Consider the following 21,659-nt stretch of genomic DNA (forward strand, 5'->3'; position numbering starts at 1 on the left):
TGCATTACCATCTGTACCTGGAGGTTTGGGAAAACACATCTAACTCAATAAAAGAGAATGAACAGCCTTAGTTAGCTGTTGCTTAACTGTTCACTTAAACCTTTGGAAATCGGTTTTCTCCTCCATGAACTGCAGTCTGATCAGATGGGCTCTCCTCCAGTTCTAGGGAGATGTCAGCTCAAAAGCTGAGACTGCACAGACGCACCAATAGAAAAAGCCGCAGTGCCTTGTGCACTTGAGAAGAAACATCTGTCTTTGCTCGGATGTTGGTTGTCAGTGGCTAGGTGCTCCAGGGAGGGACGCCAGTTCTCAGTATGTGGTTTCCAGGCAAATCTGCCATGAGTTTTTTCCATTCCCAACCCTTTTCTCTCTCCCTCCCTCCTCCATTCATGTGGTCTGATCTTCCCCATCTGTCAGAAGTTTCTTCTTTTAAGATAGAGAGGCCCCCAAGGGAAGGGAAAGCGCCCCTAGGTTGGGGAAACATTTGTCTTTGAGTCATTAAGCAAGGAAAGAGGTAATTTTTAGATAAGGTCTCACTCTTTAGCCCGAGCTACCTTTTATGTAACCTAAGCTATCCTCAAGTTCATAACCATTTTCCTGCCTCAAGGCAGGAAAATTGGGATTTTCAAATGGGAGTCCCTCTACCACACCCATCGGAGAACGGGCTTTTGAAATTTTTCTCTTGCATAAAAGATCCTCTTTTTCTGAAACTAACAATGTTACTTACCACCAACCCAGAAGCACCGTGAAAACCACTTTTTAATCTCATTTGATCCTCACCAAGACCTTATGACAGGAGTTACTGTTGCCCTGTTTTACTGAGGAAAAAAATAAAAATCAAAACCATTGAAGATTGCACCTACAGTAACACAGCATCACACTAGCTGCCAGCAGGGCCTAAGCTCTGACTGCCCTGTGGTGGAGGTCTCAGTGGCGTTGTGGGATGTCCTGTTTTCCTCTGTCCCCACTGAGACCATTGATTAAGTTATTCAGTTGTCTCCTTAAAACGTAGTAACATGAGAAGCATCTCTCAAGACTGGGAGCAAGTACAGCAGCAGAAGAGATGTTCAGCAGGTGTGAGCACTGCCTGCACCTGCAGGGGACCCAACTTCTGTCGTCAGTACCTACTTGGCAGCTAACGATAAATGATGTCTGAATCCAACGTCCTTTCTGGTCTCCTCAGACAGTGCATGGTACATCCATGCAGGCAAAATGACTATATACATGATAGATAGATAGATAGATAGATAGATAGATAGATAGATAGATAGATAGATAGATAGAAAGAAAGAAAGAAAGAAAGAAAGAAAGAAAGAAAGAAAGAAAGACTTGAGACAGGCAGGTTAGATGGTTCAGTGGGTAAAGCTCTATTTTTTTTTTTTTTCTTAAATCACACATGAGTTCTATCAAGTTCTCTCATGGGACCTATATGGTAGGAGACAACTCCTGAAAGCTGTCCTCTGGCCTCCACATAGATGCCATATTACATGTACACTCATACACACACACACACACACACACATACACACACACCCCTCAAAGAACTTGCTCTCCCTCCTACCACCAGAAACTGGAATCAAATTTCCTATCAGGTTCTGGAAGCCAGGAGTGTCCCGGGTTCTGCTGCCACACCCCCAGGGCACTTGACACTTCTAGGAGGTTCCAGGAATCAGGAAGTATGAAATAGAAACTCAGACACAGTCTCCACCTGGGGCCCTCCACAACCTGCAAGGGGAGGGGTCACAAGGAGAGAGGGGAAGAGGGACTATGGAGAGGAAGAACAGGAAACAGGGGGTTGGGGGGAGCAGAGTACACCCCAAGGGCATCCGCTGAAGCCAGTGCCTTAGTGACCTAACAAATCAGACATGGCCACTTGTCCAAATAAACCAATTAAAAGAGTCATACTAGGTGCTGGACAGATGGCTCAGAAGTTGAGGGTATTGACTGCTCTTCCAGAGGATCCCATCACCCACAGTACAGCTCGCAACTGTCTGTAACTACAAGATCTGAGACCTCCACATAGACATGCATGCAAGCGAAATACCAATGCACATAAGACAGAAATATTTTTTAAAGAGCCATACTAATAGCACAAAGTATATGTATTCAGTGTGGTTACACTAGAAAGAAAAAGAGACACAGTGACGGCCACTCCCCATCCATCATGGTTCTGAAATAAGGTTTCAGTAGAAGAGAGATTCATAACTTAGCCAGCGTTTGGGTCTGCCTACCATGGTCTCAATCCAGTCTCTACTACAAGGTGAACTGATAAATTTAAATCTTCCACAGACACAAATTTCTTCTCTTTTGGATTCCAAGAGTCTTCTCTTCTTTTTCCTCTTCCCAGCATAGATTCCCAATGAAACTCCAATCTCTTAAGAGCCCTTATTTGAATAGTCTGTAAGGGGACAGACTGTAATGTCTCTGGAATGTTCTGATGTCTGCCAAGCAGACCACATAAGACCACTAAAGAAGCTACCTATGCCTCACACACACACAGGTCTTTGTTTCTCTCTTTCTTTCTTCCTTTCTTTATTTTTGAGATAGGGTTTCTCTATGTAGCCATCACTGTCCTGGAACTCACTGTGTGTGTAGGTCTGGAGTTTCTGCCTGCCTCTGCCTTTTGTTTTTAATTAATTTATTTATTTATTTTATGTAAGTACACTGTAGCTGTCTTCAGTTACACCCCAGAAGAGAGCATCAGATCTCATTATGGATGGTTGTGAGCCACCATATGATTGCTGAGATTTGAACTCAGGACCTCTGGAAGAGCAGTTGGTGCTCTTAACCGCTGAGCCATCTCTCCAGCCCTCCTGAGTACTTCTTTTTTTTTTTTTTTTTTTTTGGTTTTTTGAGACAGGGTTTCTCTGTATAGACTTGGCTGTCCTGGAGCTCACTTTGTAGACCAGGCTGGCCTCGAACTCATAAATCCACCTGCCTCTGCCTCCCGAGTGCTGGGATTAAAGGCGTGCGCCACCACGCCCGGCTCTGAGTACTTCTTAAGGAAGTAAACTAAGAAGACAATACTTTGTAGCCTGGCCTCTCTCTCCTCTCTCTCTCTCTCTCTCTCTCTCTCTCTCTCTCTCTCTCTCTCTCTCTCTCTCTCGTTTTAATCTTTTTACTAATTAACACATATGTGTGATTGTGTAAATGCATGCCAGATGTGTTCAAGTGCCTAAGAAAACCAGAAGAGGGCACTAGATCCCCCAGAGCTGAAGTTGCAGGAGGTTGTCAGACAGGCATGGCTGTCTGCCATGGACCCTGGGAGCTTGGGTCCTCTGCAAGAACATCAAGTGCTCTTAACCTCTGAGCCATCTCACCCATCCCTCAAACTCTCTGTGTGACAAAGAATGGTCTTAAACTTCTGGTCCTTTGCCTTCATCTCCTGAACTGTGGGAAAACAGGCACACTAATTGAAACAACGTTAAAATAGAGAATTGGTGGTTGGTTGGTTGGTTGGTTTTGTATTTTGTTTGTTTTTTGTTTTTTTCAGTACAGTCTATTTTGTTGTAATGTCCTGTTACTCCTTAGAAATTTTGCTATATCAAAATTGTCTTTAAACAGAGAGGAAGATCTATAGTCCATACAGCTCAAATGCATAACAACATTGGTTATACTCTAGGAACATTCTCAGTCATAATTTTTTAAATAGTTAAGACTACAATACTCTAAATATTACTAAGAGAATCAGTACTTGCCTAGGTCTAAATTTTGTCCAAAAGAATAGTTTATGTCTTTTTTTTTTTTTCAGTGCTGATGGAACTCAAGGCTTCACTCGTGTTAGGTAAACTTTCCATGGCTACCTTACAGCTCCAGCCCCCACTGCCCCCCCCCCCACACACACACGAAGGCCTCAAATTCAGAGATCTGCCTGCCTCTGCCTCCCCAGTGCTGGCATTAAAGTTGTGTGCCACCACTGACAGTCTTGATATATCTTTATTTACTACCTTTGGCTGGCAGTGGTGTGAAGGGTGGATTTTGAGATAGCATTTCTAGTAGCCCAAGCTGGCCTCAAAATTACTCTGTGGTGAGCCTGATCCTCTGCCTCCACCTCCCAATGCTAAGACTACAGGTGTGTACTACCCTGCATCCTTATGTCTTGTGTTTGTTTGAGACAAGGCCTTATGTGGCACACGCTAGCCTATAGTTTGGAATCTTCTTATGTTAACCTCCTAAGTGCCTGGATGGCAGTGTCTGGCTTCCTCTCACTTTTAGTACCCATCCTGAAGAAGAGTGACGATTCCAAGAGGATGAAACATTTACTAGTGACATCCTGGGACACCAATTCTCTATTTTAACCTTGTTTCAATTAACAGTAATCCTTAAACTGGCCACGGTGGAGTGTGGCCAGTTCAGGAAGTGAAGGCAAAAGGGCTAGAAGTTTAAGACCATCCTTAGTCGCACAGAGAGTTTGAGGCCATCCTGGGCTGCATGCTATCTGTCTCAAAATAACATAAGGAAACAAAATTAAGCAAAGTAATCTATAAAGTGTTCCCTACATGGAAGCTCCCTGCAGGAACATATGTTAGATGAGCTAGAAGACATGTGGCCTATCCAACTACCAGCACTTGGGAGGCAGAGGCAGGCAGATTTCTGAGTTGGAGGCCAGCCTGGTCTACAAAGAGAGTTCCAGGACAGCCAGGGCTACAGAGAAACCCTGTCCCAAAAACCAAAAAAAAAAAAAAAAAAAAAAAAAAAAGATGAAGACCTCAAGCTGTGTGGTCATGGCACGTGCCTTTAATCCCAGCACTCAGGAGGCAGAGGCAGGCAGAGGCAGGCAGATCTGTGAGTTCAAGGCCAGCCTGGTCTACAGAGTGAGTTCCAGGACAGCCAGAGCTACACAGAGGGAAAAAAAAAAGAGTTGAAGACTTTGTAAAGATCAGACATGTAATTCTGATTGCCAGGGCTACAGGCATGTGTCACTATGTGTTGTTTATGTGATACTATGCATGAAACTGAAGGCTTTGCTCATGTTAGACACATACTCTACCCACTGAGCAACAGTCTGGATTGTTTCGTCAGGATACATAGAAGTGGAATCCGGATGAAAAGGTATAAAATTCGGGTTGAGACCGTGTCATGGCTGAGCGTGGTTGTCAACTTGACTATGTCTGGAATGAAATCAAAGCAGCCATGCACACCTATGAGGGAGTCTTTTGATTGAATCATTTGAGGTGGGAAAACCCACCCTAAATCTGAGCCACGTTTTCTGGTGGCAACCCACGTAAAAGCACATGGAAGAGGCCACTTGGAAGTTCATCTTCCCTGTTGCAGAGGCATTTCTTTGCTGGTGTTAGTATCTAGGTCTCTGGGATTCCAGTGTAGACTGTAGAGCAGCAGCTCTCTAGGACCTCACTAGGACTCCCGCACCAGATTGAGACTGCGAAGACATCCAGTCTCTTGGCCTTTCTGTCAGGAGACACCCTATAAGCTACTCTAATAAATCTAAAATGTAACTATATAACAATGTGTGTGTGTGTGTGTGTGTGTGTGTGTGTGAATCATTCAAACCTTCCATTCAAACCATTCAAACACCAATTTCAGTCAAACAAAGATGTTTACTGAATGCCACACCCCAAGACTGATCAAACAAGGCCACGTTCCAGGCTCAACAACTGAACTATGACATTGAGTTAAGGTCTTAGAAGGTTTTTAAACCTAAAGCCACAAACATCTTTGACAAGTTATTCCACCAGTCAGGATTTGTGAATAGGTGATTTCCTTAGGGACATGTCTTTGTTGTACACTTATCCTGCTCCCCTTGGTTGGGGTATTCAACTGTAGCAGGGGACTTGCCTGGCCTAACACTCATGTCTGAACTTGCCAACCAGGATATCAGTTACTCACATACATGTCTCTTTCTGCCAAGTAGGATGTCAGTTCCCAGCGAGGTCTTGGGAACTTAAACTTTACTCGACCCCTACTCAAAATGGAAGTCTTAATTCAAAATGTTTCTTATATTGGTGCAGGTGTCTCTCTTATGTTGGGGTTCATCCCAGGGGCAGTTTACAAAATCAAATACCGAAGAAGTTTATAGACTTGTGCAGGAAGTGCTGCTGCGTGGTTGGTTCACGTCCAGGCTTATTGTAGATAACTATACAAAGTAGTCCTACTGACTTTTATCGTAATTGGTCTCCAAGGGCACAGAATATGTAATCAACTTAGACATGAGAAAGTTTTCTAGTAACAGAAAAAATAACATATGAGAAAGTTTCCTTACTAACAGCACAAAGTGGGTGGCTAGTCAAGTAACAATTACCTAGGCCTTAACATTCCATCTAGACCTTAATATTCTACCCCATAAATCGAAAGGCAGCCTCTTCCTGCAGACATGTCCTCATTCTTTTTTTTCCTTTCTCTGTCTTTCTTTAAAAAAATAAAATAAGGGGGCTGGCGAGATGGCTCAGTGGTTAAGAGCAGTGACTGCTCTTCCAAAGGTCCCAAGTTCAAATCCCAGCAACCACATGGTGGCTCACAACCATCCGTAACGAAATCTGATGCCCTCTTCTGGAGTGTCTGAGGACAGCTACAGTGTACTTACATATAATAAATAAATAAATCTTTAAAAAAAAAAATAAAATAAAAAAAATAAAATAAAATAAAATAAAATAAATATTATTCATTATGTATACAGTGCTCTGCCTGCAGGCCAGAAGAGGGCACCAGATCTCATTATAGATGGTTAGGAACTACCATGTGGTTGCGGGGAGTTGAACTCCAGACCTTCTTGAAGAGCAGCCTGTGTTCTTAGCCTCTGAGCCATCTCTCCAGTTCCTACTTTCTCTCTCTCTCCCCCCCTCTCTCTATCCCTCTCCCTCTTTCTTTCTTTCTTCCTTTCTTCCTTTCTTTCTTTCTTTCTTTCTTTCTTCCTTCCTTCCTTCCTTCCTTCCTTCCTTCCTTCCTTCCTTCCTTCCTTCCTTCCTTCTTGAGACAAGTTTTCTCTGTGTCCTAGAATGTGCTCTGTAGACCAGGCTGGCCTCAAACTCAGAGATCAGCCTGCCTCTGCCACCTGAGTGCCGGGATTAAAGGTGTGCACCATCATCATTCAGTCTTTTCTTTTTTCTTTTCTTTTCTTCCTTTCTCCTCCTCCTCCTCCTCCTCCTCCTTCTCTCTCTAACTGTTTCTTTCTCTCTCTCTCTCTTTCTTTCTTTCTTTCTTTCTTTCTTTCTTTCTTTCTTTCTTTCTGAAACAGGGTGTCTTAGGGTTTCATTGATGTGAAGAGACACCATGACCAAGGCAACTCTTATAAAGGACAACATTTAACTGGGGCTGGCTTACAGTTTTAGAGGTTTGTTATCACCATGGTGGGAAGCATGGCAGCATCCGGGTAGACATAGCACTGGAGAAGGAACTGAGAGTTCTACATTTTGATCTGAAGGCAGCTAGGAGGAGGCTCTCTTCTGCACTGGGTAGAGCTTGAGCATAGGACCTCAAAGCCCACCCCCAAAGTGAGGCACTTCCTCCAACAAGGCCATACCTACTCCAACAGGCCAAACCTCCTAATAGTGTCATGTCTCGTGGACCAAGCATATTCAAACCACCACATAGGGTCTCTCTCTATAGCCCTGGTTAGCCTCAGGCTCACAGAGACCCTCCTACTTCTGCCTCCTACGTGCTAGGATTAAATGTGTACACCACTCACTCAACAATAACATGTCCCCTTCCAATCAGTAACCCAGACTGTAGACTGAAGACTCCTTTCTGACTCCCCTCCCTCCCTCACTGCTCCATTTCCTATTCAACTGTTAAGTCCTATTGGTCTCCTCTCAAAGATTTCCTTCTAACAGGCAAAAGGTTTCTCCATCTTGTCTTAGCTAAAGCCATCTTTGATTTAAACTGAAACAGACCCTTCCTTTTTGTCCCCTGCCATGAAAAGTCCCGTGAGAAAGCACCCAAGCCTGTTCTAGAACCTCAGTTGAAATACCCCAGCTAACCGCGTGTTCTTAGCTCTTGTTAGCCTGCTAGCTTGCTTCCCCCTTGCAACCAGGATGTAGTTTTTCTATGTTGTCTTTAAAAACTCACTGTAGTGTGCATTCGGGGCTGCTCTGTGAGGATTTCTCTCCATGGAGTCACAAGCCAGCTTAATACAGACTCTCAATTTGAACTCTGGCTGTGCTGAGTAGTGTTTGGGTCTCGACCTCAAACACTCTGAGTTCACCCTCTTCTTCCACCACACTGCCAGTAGTTTGTCCACACCCTCCCCATGTCTGCTGCCACCTCCTAACAGGATTCCAAGACCTGTCTCTAAGCTCCAGTAACAGCCAGCTGACTTCATTACGTATGCCTTAGGCTCAACCCAGGCTATGGTGTAAACTTTATCAAAGCACTGAGTGCCCTTCAAGGTTTGGCCTGCTGGTTGAGGCTGTGTCCTATCTTTCTCACCTTTGCTTAATGCCCTGAAGGATTTCTTAGATCTCCCCTAATCCAGCCCCAGCAGTCCCACACAATAAATCTTCAGTGTAGTTCCTAATCTGAGAAAGCACTCTTGACATGTCAGCTGGAATTATTTCTATAAGCAATAGAGTTCGATTTGTGTAGGGAAACCAAGCTAGAACAAACATCCTCTCTTCCCCTCAACTCAGACCCATCTCGTGGGCTTGAGCCCCTGGCTCAGATCTGTTGGGCTTGAACCCCAACTCCTCTTCTGCTAACCCACCTGGACAACCTCCAGTGAGCCAAGCCAAGGAGCCTCTGTCCTGCCTCTGAAAATGTGTCTGAGGTATTCCAAAAGGGATGATGACCCTACAGATGATGGTTTCTATATGCTTGGCCCAGGGAGTGACACTATTAGAAGATGTGGCCTTGTTGGAGTAGGTGTGTCTCGATGGGTGTGGGCTTTCAGACCCTCATCCTAGTTGCCTGGAAGTCAGTCTTCCACTAGCAGCCTGCTAATGAAGATGTAGATCTCTCAGCTCCTCTTGCACCATGCCTGCCTGGACACTATGCTCCCACCTTGATGATAATAGACTGAACCTCTGAACCTGTAAGCCAGCCCCAATTAAATGTTGTCCTTATAAGAGTTGCCTTGGTCATGGTGTCTGTTCACAGCAGTAAAACCCTAACTAAGACAGGACCCATGAGGTCTTTCACTTACAGTCATCCCTGGATTCGTTCCATCTCTGACTTTCTCACCCCATCCATATGCCTCTCTCTAGTCTCAACCTGGTCCAAGCCCACACTGGGCTCTCCCTACCTCTAACCCTCACCAGGTCCCTCACCTTCCTCTCCCACCCCAGTCTCCCCTATTACTGACACTTAACTTTCCCTGACCTTACCTTATGCCAAGCTCTCACCCAGCCCTGTACCCACCCCCAGACTTACTCCAACCTTGGTCCCTGATCCCAGGCACAGCCTCAACTGCAGTCCCATCTGGAAGCTCAGCCCCAGGCCATCCTTGTCTCTTCCCCACCCGACACGGGCCAGTACCTTCTTTCGCTTTACACTAGCAAGAGGTTCTGTTTCTACCATTGGCAATCAAGGAGCCCAGGTATCTTCAGCACTCCCCACAAACCCTTCCACACAGCTAACAAATGGAATCAAGTTGACCACGGAGGATCAGGAGGAGTGCAGCGTGGTGACCAGGAAGGGTGAAAGGAAGGCATAAACTGGCACCCTTTAATGACCTCTGCTCATTCTGTAAGTATTTCCTGAGCACTTCGTGGGCTCCAGGCATTACGTCCAATACCAGGATGGAAAGCACACTACACAGGCTTCCGCCTGTGTTCAGAGAAAACAGATGGATAATGGCAATTTTTTAAAAGATTTATTTATTTTGTGTATATAAGTACACTGTAGCTGTCTTCAGACACACCAAAAGAGGGCATCAGAGCCCACTACAGATGTTTGTGAGCCACCATGTGGTTGCTGGGGATTGAACTCAGGACCTCTGGAAGAGCAGACAATGCCCTTAACCTCTGAGCCATCTCTTCAGCCCTTTGAAAAAATAATTTTAGATTTGTAAATTATATGTGTGTGGTTGCTTTGCTTGAACATATGTCTACATATTGTGTGCATGTTTACCGGCTGCAGAAGTCAGAAGAGGGCATTGGATCCCTCTGGAACCTAAGTTACAGATGATTGTGATCCACCAGGTGGATGCTGGGAATCAAATCCTCTGAAAGAGCAGCAAGTTATCTTAACCACCAAGCATTCTCTCCATTCCCAAACGTAATTTCCCAAAGTCATTTGGCAGGGGTTGGGGGTGGTTAGGAAGTAACTTAATACAATGTAAAGGAGACAAGCCAGGTCCCCCCAGGGGGACAATGGCTATACATCGGTATAAGGCTGAAGTCACACATGTTCGCATATGAGGTACAAAGGGGACCTCTTGACCCGTGAGAGACAGTGGTGAGCATGGAGTGAGAGCCTGCCTGAGGCCATGCCTGCAGAGATTGTTCCAGTAAAGCCACTAGCCCACACCCAGTTTATGAGGAGGGAGGGCTACTCCTGTTCTGCTGCAGGAACACCAGCTACTCCACACACACCTTTCATTTTGGCACCCCCATGGACAGACATGGGACAGAAGTTGTATTGGAAACATCTGCCTGCCCAGATGATTGACAGCATACTTGGGTTTATAAAGTTGCCCGTTGCTCCATGTCAAACTGGAAGTGCCAAGAGGGCAAAAGTTACATCTGCTGGTCTTGCTCCATCCTTGGCTCAGCTGGCACCCAACACACACACATCACCCTTGGTGACACCGGTCACGGGGTAAAGGGGATTCTCATGCACTAGGCCTGGCTTCCCAAATACCCTCCGTCCACTCATGACACCTAAAGGGAAGAAACTCTTCAGCTCCATCACAAGGCTGCCTGGTGGCTTGACGCTTCCATAGCACCTGACCGATGTCCTCAGCGGGCATTGCAACATTCCTCAAGATGGAAAAACAATCTCATGAGCTCAGATCACAGGACAGAAAGCTCCCAGACAGCCTGCTGGAGTGTGCTGAGCAGTCTGGGTGGTGTTCCAAAGAGAGAATCCAGCCCATGAGGGCTAATGTTAGATGCAAGTCCCAGTTCTTTGTTCTAATGGTGGGTTAGGCTACAGGTGTGACCATGATAATTACCCAGATCACAAGTCAAAGATGTATATGTTCAATAGAAATGGTGAAGCGTTATTCCTCATGGAAGTATAAAGTTCTTGGAGGGCCATCAGCACCTCCTCGGAAAGCTGGTGTGGGCCCAGTAGTTACTAACTTCTCCTGATCTTGTCTCCTCCCTCCCCAAAGCAGATAGTATCTGCCCATAGCCATAGTACACACACACACACACACACACACACACTATATACAGACAGACATACACAGTACATACAGACACATGCATATACTACACATACATACATACACACCACACACACAGATACAGCAACATAAATAAGTACACTTACCATACACACATACTCATACTACACATACACTCACACACACCACACACACACATATACCATGCATACATACATATACACACACAAAACACATACACCATACATGCATACATGCATACATATACATATATACACACACACATACACATACACACACAGCACACACACACATATACCACACATACATATATACACACACACATATACACTACACATACACTGACACACACCACACACACATATACCACGCATACATACATATACACACACAAAACACACACACACACCATATATACATACATACATACATACATACATACACCATACATACACACACACACACACACATATACCACACATACACACATACACACAACACACGCACACACTCACACAGCACATTGGCACAATAGTTATCCTTCTCTTTGAGGGCAAGCGATCACTTTCCGGTAATTCTCAGAGGTTTAATAAATAGCGGTGAGAGACGTATGAAAGGCAACACGGCGGTGTGTCAAAACCTCCTTGCGAACCAGGCCATGGTTAGCAAGGATCTTGAGGAATTCATGGCGAAAATTTTGGCCAACGAAGGCATAGATGATAGGGTTAAGACAACTATGAGAAAAGCCCAGGATCTCAGTAATATACAGGGCCTGGTCAATGTCATTGCGGCGTTCGCAAGTATCTTCAATCAAGTGGGCTCCTAAGAGAGTGTCTGAGAGCAGAACCAGATTGTAGGGCAGACAACAGAGCAAGAAGACCAACACAACAGCAAAGATCACCCCCATGGCCCGGTGTTTCTGCCTCATGTGGGTCTTAAAGAGCATGCGCAGTGTGAGCCCGTAGCAGACCAGCATAGTGAGCAGCGGCAGGAGGAAGCCAAATATGTGGGACAGACCCCGCAAGGTCATCCGAAAATCTGTTGTGGCTTCACCCAGGACTTCATAGCAGACTGTACCAGAACGGAATGGTTTATATGCCTGGCGGAAGATAGCAAAAGGCAGAGACAGAATCAAAGATAGACCCCAGATGCCCACGCACACGAATTTAACCAAGTAGCGCTTTCGGGCCAGCGTACGGGTGGCATGGACGATGGCCAGGTATCGGTCCACACTGATGCAGGCCAGCAGCAGGATACCACTGAAGAAGTTGAATTCCTTCAGGAGTGAGACCATCTTGCACAGGGGTGTGCCAAAAATCCAGCCCTTCAATTTGGAGACAGCCAAGAAGGGCAGGGTCAATGAAAAGAGTAGGTCGGCGATGGCTAGGTTCAGCACGTAGACATCCATGACGGATCGGGTCCTTCGCCTGTATAAGATAACCAGCATCACCAGCGAGTTTCCCAGCAAGCTCAGAAGGGACACCAGTGCATAAAAGACAACTAAAGCCTGCCTGTTGGTTATTGGAACTCTCTTACAGGGGATGAAATAATCTCCAGTGGGCAGCATTCCCGTGATATTTCCAAATTCTTTCTCAAAGTCACCCTCAGGATTAGTCCAGATGAAATATTCAGCCTCGGCCATTGTTTGATCTAGGTGAAAGGTAAGAAAGAGAGATAAGATTTAGTAACCAAATTCAAGTGTTGTGAGTGTTGAGGGGGTAGTATTGGCTTCTCTGTTGCCTTGACAACCAAAGTTCACCCCCTTTGCCTTCAACTTGAACTTTGGTAGGTTAGCTTCCTAATGCTGTCAAAGTCCTTGGACAGTCAGTCTGAGTATAGAATAAAACCCATGGGAGATACCTTTGCCTTCAGTTGGCTCTACAGTTCTCAACTCTATGCCCAGCTCTTCCTTGTCTCCTCTTAACCATCTTTGTCCTCAGCCACGCCCCTGGGTTCAGATACAGTCACCAGGTTGTTCTTACACTCAGGGAAGAGCCAGCACACAGCAAACGGAAGGAGGCAAGGTGTATCTGGGCGTCCCCTCCAACCTTATGTCTTATATATGCCCCCTCATTATTGTTTGCAATTTTTGTAAAGACATATTATTTTTCATTGCTTTTATTTATGTATAAGTGCATATGAACTTGTCTGTGTGTCTATATGTAGAGGTCAGAAGAAGGCATCTGATCCCTTGGAACTGGAGCTACCAGGAGTAGCGAGCTGCCCAAAGTGGGTCCTAGGAACCAAATCCTCAGGAGCACTCCATGCTCCTAACCACTGAGCTATCTCCCCAGCCCCTTGTTTGCCTTTCTTAAAACCTACCTGGAGAAAGAGGTGATAACTTCAGATTACATTACACTGTACTCTGCGCCTTGTCTTCTGATGAGATTGTCTCCAGCTTTCACAGTTGTAAACATCGCGTCAAAAGCACACAGAAGAGGCCAAAGCAATGATTCAGTGAGGTGCCTGCGTGCTGCCAAGCCGAAAACCTGAACTTGATCCCCAGAGCCCACATGGTAGAAGGAAAGAACTACCTCATGTAGGTTATTCTCTGGCCTCCACACCTAAGCTCACACACACATTAAGCGTGAAATAGAAAAATTTTAAATGCATGTCAAGGGTTGGTGAGATACCTCGGCAGAGCTTGTCACACAAGCCTGACACCTTGAGTTTGCTCCCAGAATCTATGATGGAAGAAGGAAACCAGCTCCTTAAAATTGTCCTCTAGCCTCTGGCCTCTGTATATAGTCCTGCACACTTGCACACACACACACACACACACACACACACACACACACACACTTGAGACATGAGAACACGTGTGCACCTCTACCCAACACCAGGGCTCTGTAATCTGGAAGTATTTAGAAGTTAACTGAGTTTAAGATGAGGATACAGTTACCTAATGCCCACTCTCAATGGCTACCTTACCTGGGGCCTTTAATCCCCAAAGATTTCCACTTATCAACTGCAGATTGTGGGAAGATAGGGAGCTCTCCCAGCTTCCAGGCCTTGGATTCTATGGCAAGGGCAACCACATCCCTACCCCTTGGGATGCTCTCTCAGTGCCAGAGTTTGCATCTTCACAGAAGATGAAGGTTAGAGAGAAGCAATCAACACTGAGCCAGGAAACTGTTCACTGCAGCCACATAACAGGAAAGCAATAAAAAGCAATGGCTGAGGGGAGGGGGGCTGTGACCGTAAGCACCTAGGAAGTCAGAGTTGCGTACCTAGACACAGTGAGGGGACAAGAAACCATTTATCAGAAATCCCTTAGTCCCACAGAAACCAGTGTGTTTTCTAAAATAAAGTTGGACCAAGCCTTCCTACCCCAACATGTGGACTGACACACAGCTGACACAGGCGTCCTACCTGAGGCACCAGCTGGGTCCGTTCCTTGTGTGCGGGAGGAGCCTGCAGCTCAGGAAACAGAATGATCAAACAACCGAAGGGACTGGATGAATAAAAGAAAGAGGGAGAAACCACACCTCCCCCTAGAGCCCCGCCCACATCTGCATTTGGGTACAGATGAAGTCATGGGGCCCGGCAGTATCAGAGATTCTGAGTTCCGTAGGCTTAGCAGGGTGACCCTGCAGTTAAGGGTGTTCTCTCTAACTCCTTCCCTCCATAGATGATCACTTCTACCATCTTCAGTTTCTTGAATTTACCTGCACGTGCCACCCCTAAGTTTCCTAATAGATTACCTTGAGAAGTTTCTAACTTCCCAAGGGGAATAAGAAAGGGGGCAGTACAGACTTCCTATAACAGAAGTTTCAGAAGTCCACGGTGGGAAAGACTTAGGGAGTCTAAAGGAGAACTTAGCGGAAAGCTGGTGGTAGGGTCTACACTTAAGCTGTGTTTGGACAGCACGCAGACATTTATGTTGGTGCTGGAATAGAACCCAGGACCCAGTGCATGCTGGGACAAGTATCCTACCGCTGAGCTACACCTGCAACCCCAATGCTTGCTGTTTTGTTTTGTTTTGTTTTGTTTTGTTTTGAGACAGAGTCTCTCATAGCCCATGCTGACCTTAAGTCCATAAACCTTCATCTCTCTCCCAAATATTGGCATTACAAGTATACACCACTATGCCCAGCTATAAGCACGCCATTTTCACTTATATTTATAGGCATCTTTAGGGTCATGTGGTAGAGATTTTGGAAGGAAAACCTTTCCTTTACACTCTCTTTTACTTCCAATTATTGCTTGGTTACAGTAGAGCTGAGGTTTGGGGCATGGCCACTCCTTCCCTGAAGTCTATCAGAAGATCATGAGGGCTGGGAAAACAGTGAAAGACCATCTGGGGGTGATGCCATTACTGCTCCCCATTTGGTACTGAAGGACAGCTTCTTTAGGAAGCTGCCTGAGAAGTCCCTGAGCAACTCACAGCTGACCCCTGACTTTATTCCTAGGGTTCAGTGGACTGGTTAGTTTGAACTATCAACTAAACACAACCTAGAGTCATCTGAGAAGGGAATCCCAATTGAGGGATTTCTCAGATCAGACAGGCCTGTGGGCATATCTGTGGAAGATTGTCTTGATCTCTAATTGATGTAGGAGGGCCCAGCCCACTGTGGGAGGCACCATCCCCAAGCAGGTGGCCCTGGTCTGTATAAGAAAACTTGGTAGGGATGGAAAAATGGCTGACTGGGTTAAGAGCACAGACTGTGGGCTGGAGAGATGGCTCGGCAGTTAAGAGCACTGACTGTTCTTCCAATTCCCAGTTCAATTCCCAGCAACCAGATGATGGCTCACAGCCATCTGTAATGGGATCCGATGTCCTCTTCTGGTGTGTCTGAAGACAGCGACAGTGTGCTCATAAACATTATACAAACAAATAAAAGAACATGGCCTGCTCTTCTGGAGGACTCAAGGTTGGTCCCCAACATCCACATGGTAGCTTCAAAAGGTCTGTAGCTCCAGTCTCAGGGGAAATCTGATGCCCTCTGCTGGCTTCTGAGGGCAGCACATGCACACGGTGCTCAGATGTCCGTGCAGGCACAACACCCACGTACACAAAATTGCCTATTCTATGCATGTCAAGATGAACTTTTCCTGCAAGTGGTTTACAAAGAATTGCGTTTAAAATTTAACATTTTCACGCTTATTGCCTGTTATAATTTTATGCTTATAATTCCCACGGTAAAAATGCCCTCTATTATCTTGTGTACATTTCAATACCATAATCCTTCTTTTCCAAATAAAAATGAAACCTTCAGTTTCAGAAACTAAAGAATGTTTAATGAAAGCCAGCCAGCCACGGCCCTGTGAGTGAGCCAACAAGAAGTGTTCCTCTGTGGTTTCTGCCTCAAACCCCTGTTCAAGATCCTGCCCTGAATCCCCTCAGGGTTGGACCAGGACCTGTACGCAAAATAAATCCTTTCCTCCCCTGGGTTGCTTTTAGTCACAATCTTCTCTCAGAGAAACAGCGATGAAGCGGGAACTCTCCTAAACCTTTTCCCACTACACTGTGAGTTCCACTATGCTGTGACAATGCGTTTGCAGGGGAGGCTCCTGCTTTGCGCTGTCTGCAGCTAGAGAGCAAAGGTCCCCTTTCCAATTCGCCTTTGGACCTGTCCTCTGCCAGGAAACACAGCATGTGACTGCCAAGGGTTGTCAACGAAATGCTGTTTCTCTCGAAACTCATGGAGTACACCTCACACTGCACCACTCTAAAAGGGTCCTAACTAAGACAGGGGTCAAGGTCTGTCTAAGACTCAGATTTTAAACCACATATAGTAGTGCACACCTATAATCCCAGAACTCAGGAGCGAAGGCGGGACGTTATCATAAATTTGAGGCCACCCTGAGCTACATAGTAAATTCCAGGTCAGCCAGGGCTACCTAGAAAGACTCTGTCTCAAAAGACCAAACAGTAGATAAATAAACAAACAAATAGGGGTTGGAGAGATGGCTCAGCAGATGCTCACTAGATGCTCTTGCCGAAGACCCGGGCTCGGTACCAAGCACCCACACTGAGCAGATCACAACAGCTTGTAAATCCAACGTCAGGAAATCCGGCCCCTAAGTGCTACTCGTGCATAGGGCACACATACAGGTAAAATACACACAGCAAAATACCTACACACGTGACATCATAAAATTTAAAATTTAACCCAGTGGTGGCACATGCCTTTAATCCCAGCCCTTGGGAGGCAGAGGCAGATGGATCTCTGAGTTCAACACCAGCTTAGACTACAAAGTGAGTTCCAGGACAGCCAGGACTACACAGAAAAACCCTGACTTGAAAAATAAAAATAAAAGATTTTCTTTTCAAAACATTTTTTAAAAATTAAAATTTAAACTAGACAAAGATCTACTAGCTCAAGTTCTTTGAATATAGTTATCACTTGCTTTTCCTAAGTCCCCTGTTGAGGCAGTTCACAACTTTTGTGAATTTTTATGAATCTTGGAGCAATTGGGAAGGGCTGGATCAGCCCTGCAGCCCAGGAGCAAAGGGGAAACAGCCCCTCGGGATGAGCGTGGTAGAGACAGCAGCCTTTTCAGAAAGATAGAGCTGGAGAATGAAGGTTAGAAGCATCTCTCAGCTCAAGGTCAGGTAAAGCATTTTGCTGGAGGAAGGGAAAGGCACAAAGATATAGAGAGAAACAAAGCATTCCCGGTTGAAAGGGCAAGCCAGCCTCCCAATGCATCTTCTGCTCTCCATTTCCCACCCACAACCGCTCCCAAGCATACCAGGCACAGTGTTCCCAACAGGGATGAACACTCAGTGCCACAAAGATGACTGTGACAGACGCAGCCTGGATGCCAGGCAACCAGCGATGTGTGGGAGTCTTCGTGATATCATCCTTAACACTGTCTCAAACTCAATGATTTGCCATTGAGGTGGACAGCCACACAGTAGGGCTCTGTGTGGTCTTTCATGCATGCGTACACACTTTTAACACATAAACATCTGTTTACATCCTTCCAGAAGAATCCACTTCGATCTGAAGGTCAAAGGGGAAGCGGGTTTTCCCCCCTCTCCCTGTGACATCCCCGTGGTCACAGCAACAAGGTTAGAGGACAAGTCTGTGACTTGTGATGAGCCAATCAAAGCCAAAGTCAGGTGTTTGCTCAGTGTGAAGCATGTTACGTCATCTTGAGGTAACTGATGGACATTTCTGTTACCACAAATGACAATGTTGTCTGAGAACCCAAACAAACATATCCAGAAGGAAGAAGATCTAAGAAAATAATCAGAAATCGGAGCCAGGGTTCTGTGCGAACCTTGCCCAGGGCCTTCTTCTCTCTGTACTTTCCTGTCACAGGAGCCTGTAAATTTCTTATGCAGTTCAAGCCAGTTCAGGAGCTAGAGAGGACTCAGCTGGTAAAAAACTTCCCTACAAGTGCAATGATCTGAATTCAACACCCAGAACCCAACACACACACACACACATACACACACACACACACACACACACACACACACACACACATGCATACACACACTCACATACATGCGTACATACACAGTCACACACACATAGTCAAAAACATATACACACATATGCATACACACACACACACACACACACACACACACACACACACACCCTGGGCATGATGATTTACACTTCCATTTGTAATCCAGCACCTAGGAAGGCAAAGACAGGCAGGTCCCTGGGGCTCAACAGCCAGCACAGGCCAGTGTGAGACTCTGTGCCAAGAAAGATGGGCAGCCCCTGAGGTTGTATGGGGGGCGGGGGGAGGGATAGGGGGAGGGGGAGGGAGAGAGGGAGAGAGGGAGAGACATAGAGACAGAAAGACAGAGAACCAGTTCAAGTTGAATTTTCTGTTATGTGCAGCTAAAATCATGCCCCAATAGAATGGATGTTCGGAAAAGCAAAAGCTTATCTAAGTAAAGGGTCAGAGTCTAGACTGCGATGAGAGGCAGGGCAGAATCCTAAAGAGGCACAGCCTGGCCACCGGCAGACTCTGGTAAAATCAGAGAAGTACATCAGAAAATGGCACACCGCACCAATGTGGAAGATGAGCCCAGAAATCCGTGCTCTGGAGCGGGGTGAACCAGTGCTCACACGCTGGCTCTATGTGTATCAGTGTCTGAGCTTTGAAAGTCTGCCAAGATTTATCTGATGACGTGCAGATGAGATACTTGTCTCCTGGGGTGGTTTGAATGGCAGTGCTGGGCCCCAGGGGCTTAATCTACAGTTGGTAGAACTGTGTGGGAATATGTGGCTGGATCCATCAGTGTAAGCCCCACTTCTCTGCCACCACCCTTCCCAATCCTTCCCATCTCTATCATCAAAAGGTCCTGTCTCCCCTGGCTGGGCCTTTTCATTTCTGCCTTCTGCCCCCACGGTGCAGTGAGAGCTACCCACTTCCCACTGTCCCTTTTCATTTCTGCCTTCTGCCCCCACGGTGCAGTGAGAGCTACCCACTTCCCACTGTCACCCATCCAGTGCCTTTAAAGCATGAATTTTACCACTTTAAATGTATTTACTTGGGCTGAGGAGATAGAGTTTAATCCCCAGGACCCATATTTTAAAAGCTAGTCAGGAGACTGGAGCCATGGCTCAGTGGTAAAGAGCACTGGCTGCTACTCTGGAGGACCTGAGCTCAATTCCCAGCACCCATACGATGGCTCACGCCTTCTGTACGTCCAGTTCCAGGGAATATGACACCCTATTCTGGACTCCTCAGGCACCAAGCATGTATATACTTCACAGGCATGCATGCAGGCGGAACACCCATATGCATAAAATTTAAAAATAAAAAGTATATAGAAAATATAATTTTAAAAAAAGCCAGATGTGAGCTGGGCATGGCGGCGCAGCCTTTAATCCCAGCACTTGGGAGGCAGAGGCAGGCAGATTTCTGAGTTCGAGGCCAGCCTGGTCTACAAAGTGAGTTCCAGGACAGCCAGGACTACACAGAGAAACCCTGTCTCCAAAAAACAAAAAACAAAAAACAAACAAACAAACAAAACCAACCAAAAAAAAAAAAAAAAGCCAGATGTAGTAGCACACACTTTTAATCCCAGCCATTGGAAGGCATAGGCAGGTGTAAGATTTGTGGCAGCTCAAAATGACCACTGTTGTAAAAAGTTAAGTAAATGTCAAGATGTTCTTTTCCCAGAACTTGCCTCCAGTCCTTAAGTTTACCTGCTAAGACATAGTCCTCTGATTGTTTAGAAAGGTCCACACAACGTCTCCGGCCCCTAAGTCTGCCCCCTTATGCAGTTAATGGTTAACCAATGATAAACTGCCAGCCCTAAACTGTGACTGAGAACTGCTCTAAAAATTGTATAAAAGGTGTGTGCCTTAGCTCCTCGGGGTCACTTCCATCCAGAGTTTAGGACGACCCAGCATGCTCTTGCATTTTGCATCAATCTCTGTCTCCGCATCTCTGTGAGTGGGACATCCAGGATGTAAGGCTTTTCGGGTGTTACACAGGCAGAGTTCAAGGCCACCCTGGTCTGCAGAGATATATGGTCTACATAAACAAAGCTATGTAGTGAGATCCTGTCTTGAAAAAAAATTAAACTAAAGTAAAATAAAAAACAAACAAAAAGGCATTCCTCACTTGGAGCTCTTCCTGCCCTAGGGCGTTCTTTCTCTGCAGTCTTGCTAAGACTTAGTAGCCACCAGCCACCCCATGCTTCTCTCCCCTTCCCTTCCCTCTTCTCAACACCCAGACTCCTAGCTTTCAGGACCTCAATGTTGGGGCTTTCTCCCTGGACTCCATATGAGTGAGATCTGAAGTATTCATCATTTGGTGCCTGACGTAACTTCATTCACTACAGTGTTCTCCTGCTCCATCCGTGTCATTGTCACAAAGGACAGGATCCCATTGTGCTCTCTGATGACTGAACTGTATCCCATGGTGCACATATGCTAGATTTTCATCTCCACACCCCAATCTACTTCCATTTCTTGGCTATTGTGAACGGAGCAGCAGTGAGTGTGGAAGCTTAGACACTTCACCAACAGGCTGATTTCATTTCCTGTGATATAGACACAGACAGAAGACTGAATCACATGACAGTTCTGTTTTTAATTTCCCAAGGAACCTCCCCGGTGCTTTCTGTAAGGGCTACACCAATTTGCATTCCCACAACAGTGTGAAAGGTTCCCTTTCCCCTCACTCTGACCAATACTTACTGTCTTATCTTTTTACCAAGAGCCACTCTAACAACTGTGGGCTAATGTCTCATTGTGAGGTTTTTGTGGGTTGTCTTGTTTTGTTTTGTTTTTTGTTTTGTTTTGTTTTGTTTTGTTTTGTTTTGTTTTGTTTTGTTTTGTTTTGAGGGACAGTCTCACTGTATGGCCCTGACTGGCCTGGAACTCACTTTGTAGACCAGATTGGACTTGAACTCACAAAGCTCTGCCAGTCTTTGCCTCCCGAGTTCTGATATTAAGAGAGTATGACACCA

The 21,659-nt window shown here is 45.8% G+C and overlaps 1 protein-coding gene across 4 annotated transcripts; it reads right to left on the minus strand.

Annotated features, from left to right (window-relative positions):
• Positions 1-11,828: 11,828 nt before the first annotated feature.
• On the minus strand, positions 11,829-14,752 carry Cxcr1 (chemokine (C-X-C motif) receptor 1). 4 transcript variants are annotated; one of them, XM_030253700.1, is made up of 3 exons: positions 14,636-14,752; positions 13,586-13,736; positions 11,829-12,913 (listed from the first exon to the last, which is right to left on the minus strand). In XM_030253700.1, exon 3 carries the CDS (start codon positions 12,903-12,905, stop codon positions 11,850-11,852), a length of 1,056 nt encoding a protein of 351 aa, XP_030109560.1. In that variant the 5' UTR covers positions 12,906-12,913; positions 13,586-13,736; positions 14,636-14,752; the 3' UTR covers positions 11,829-11,849. The 4 variants fall into 4 exon arrangements, with proteins under 4 accessions (XP_030109560.1, XP_011236803.1, NP_839972.1 ...); XM_011238501.3 differs by having other exon boundaries at positions 13,586-14,752; NM_178241.4 differs by lacking the exon at positions 13,586-13,736 and having other exon boundaries at positions 14,636-14,675.
• Positions 14,753-21,659: the final 6,907 nt, after the last annotated feature.

The sequence above is a fragment of the Mus musculus genome, chromosome 1 (genome assembly GCF_000001635.26).
Source record: "Mus musculus strain C57BL/6J chromosome 1, GRCm38.p6 C57BL/6J".
NCBI lineage: Eukaryota > Metazoa > Chordata > Mammalia > Rodentia > Muridae > Mus > Mus musculus.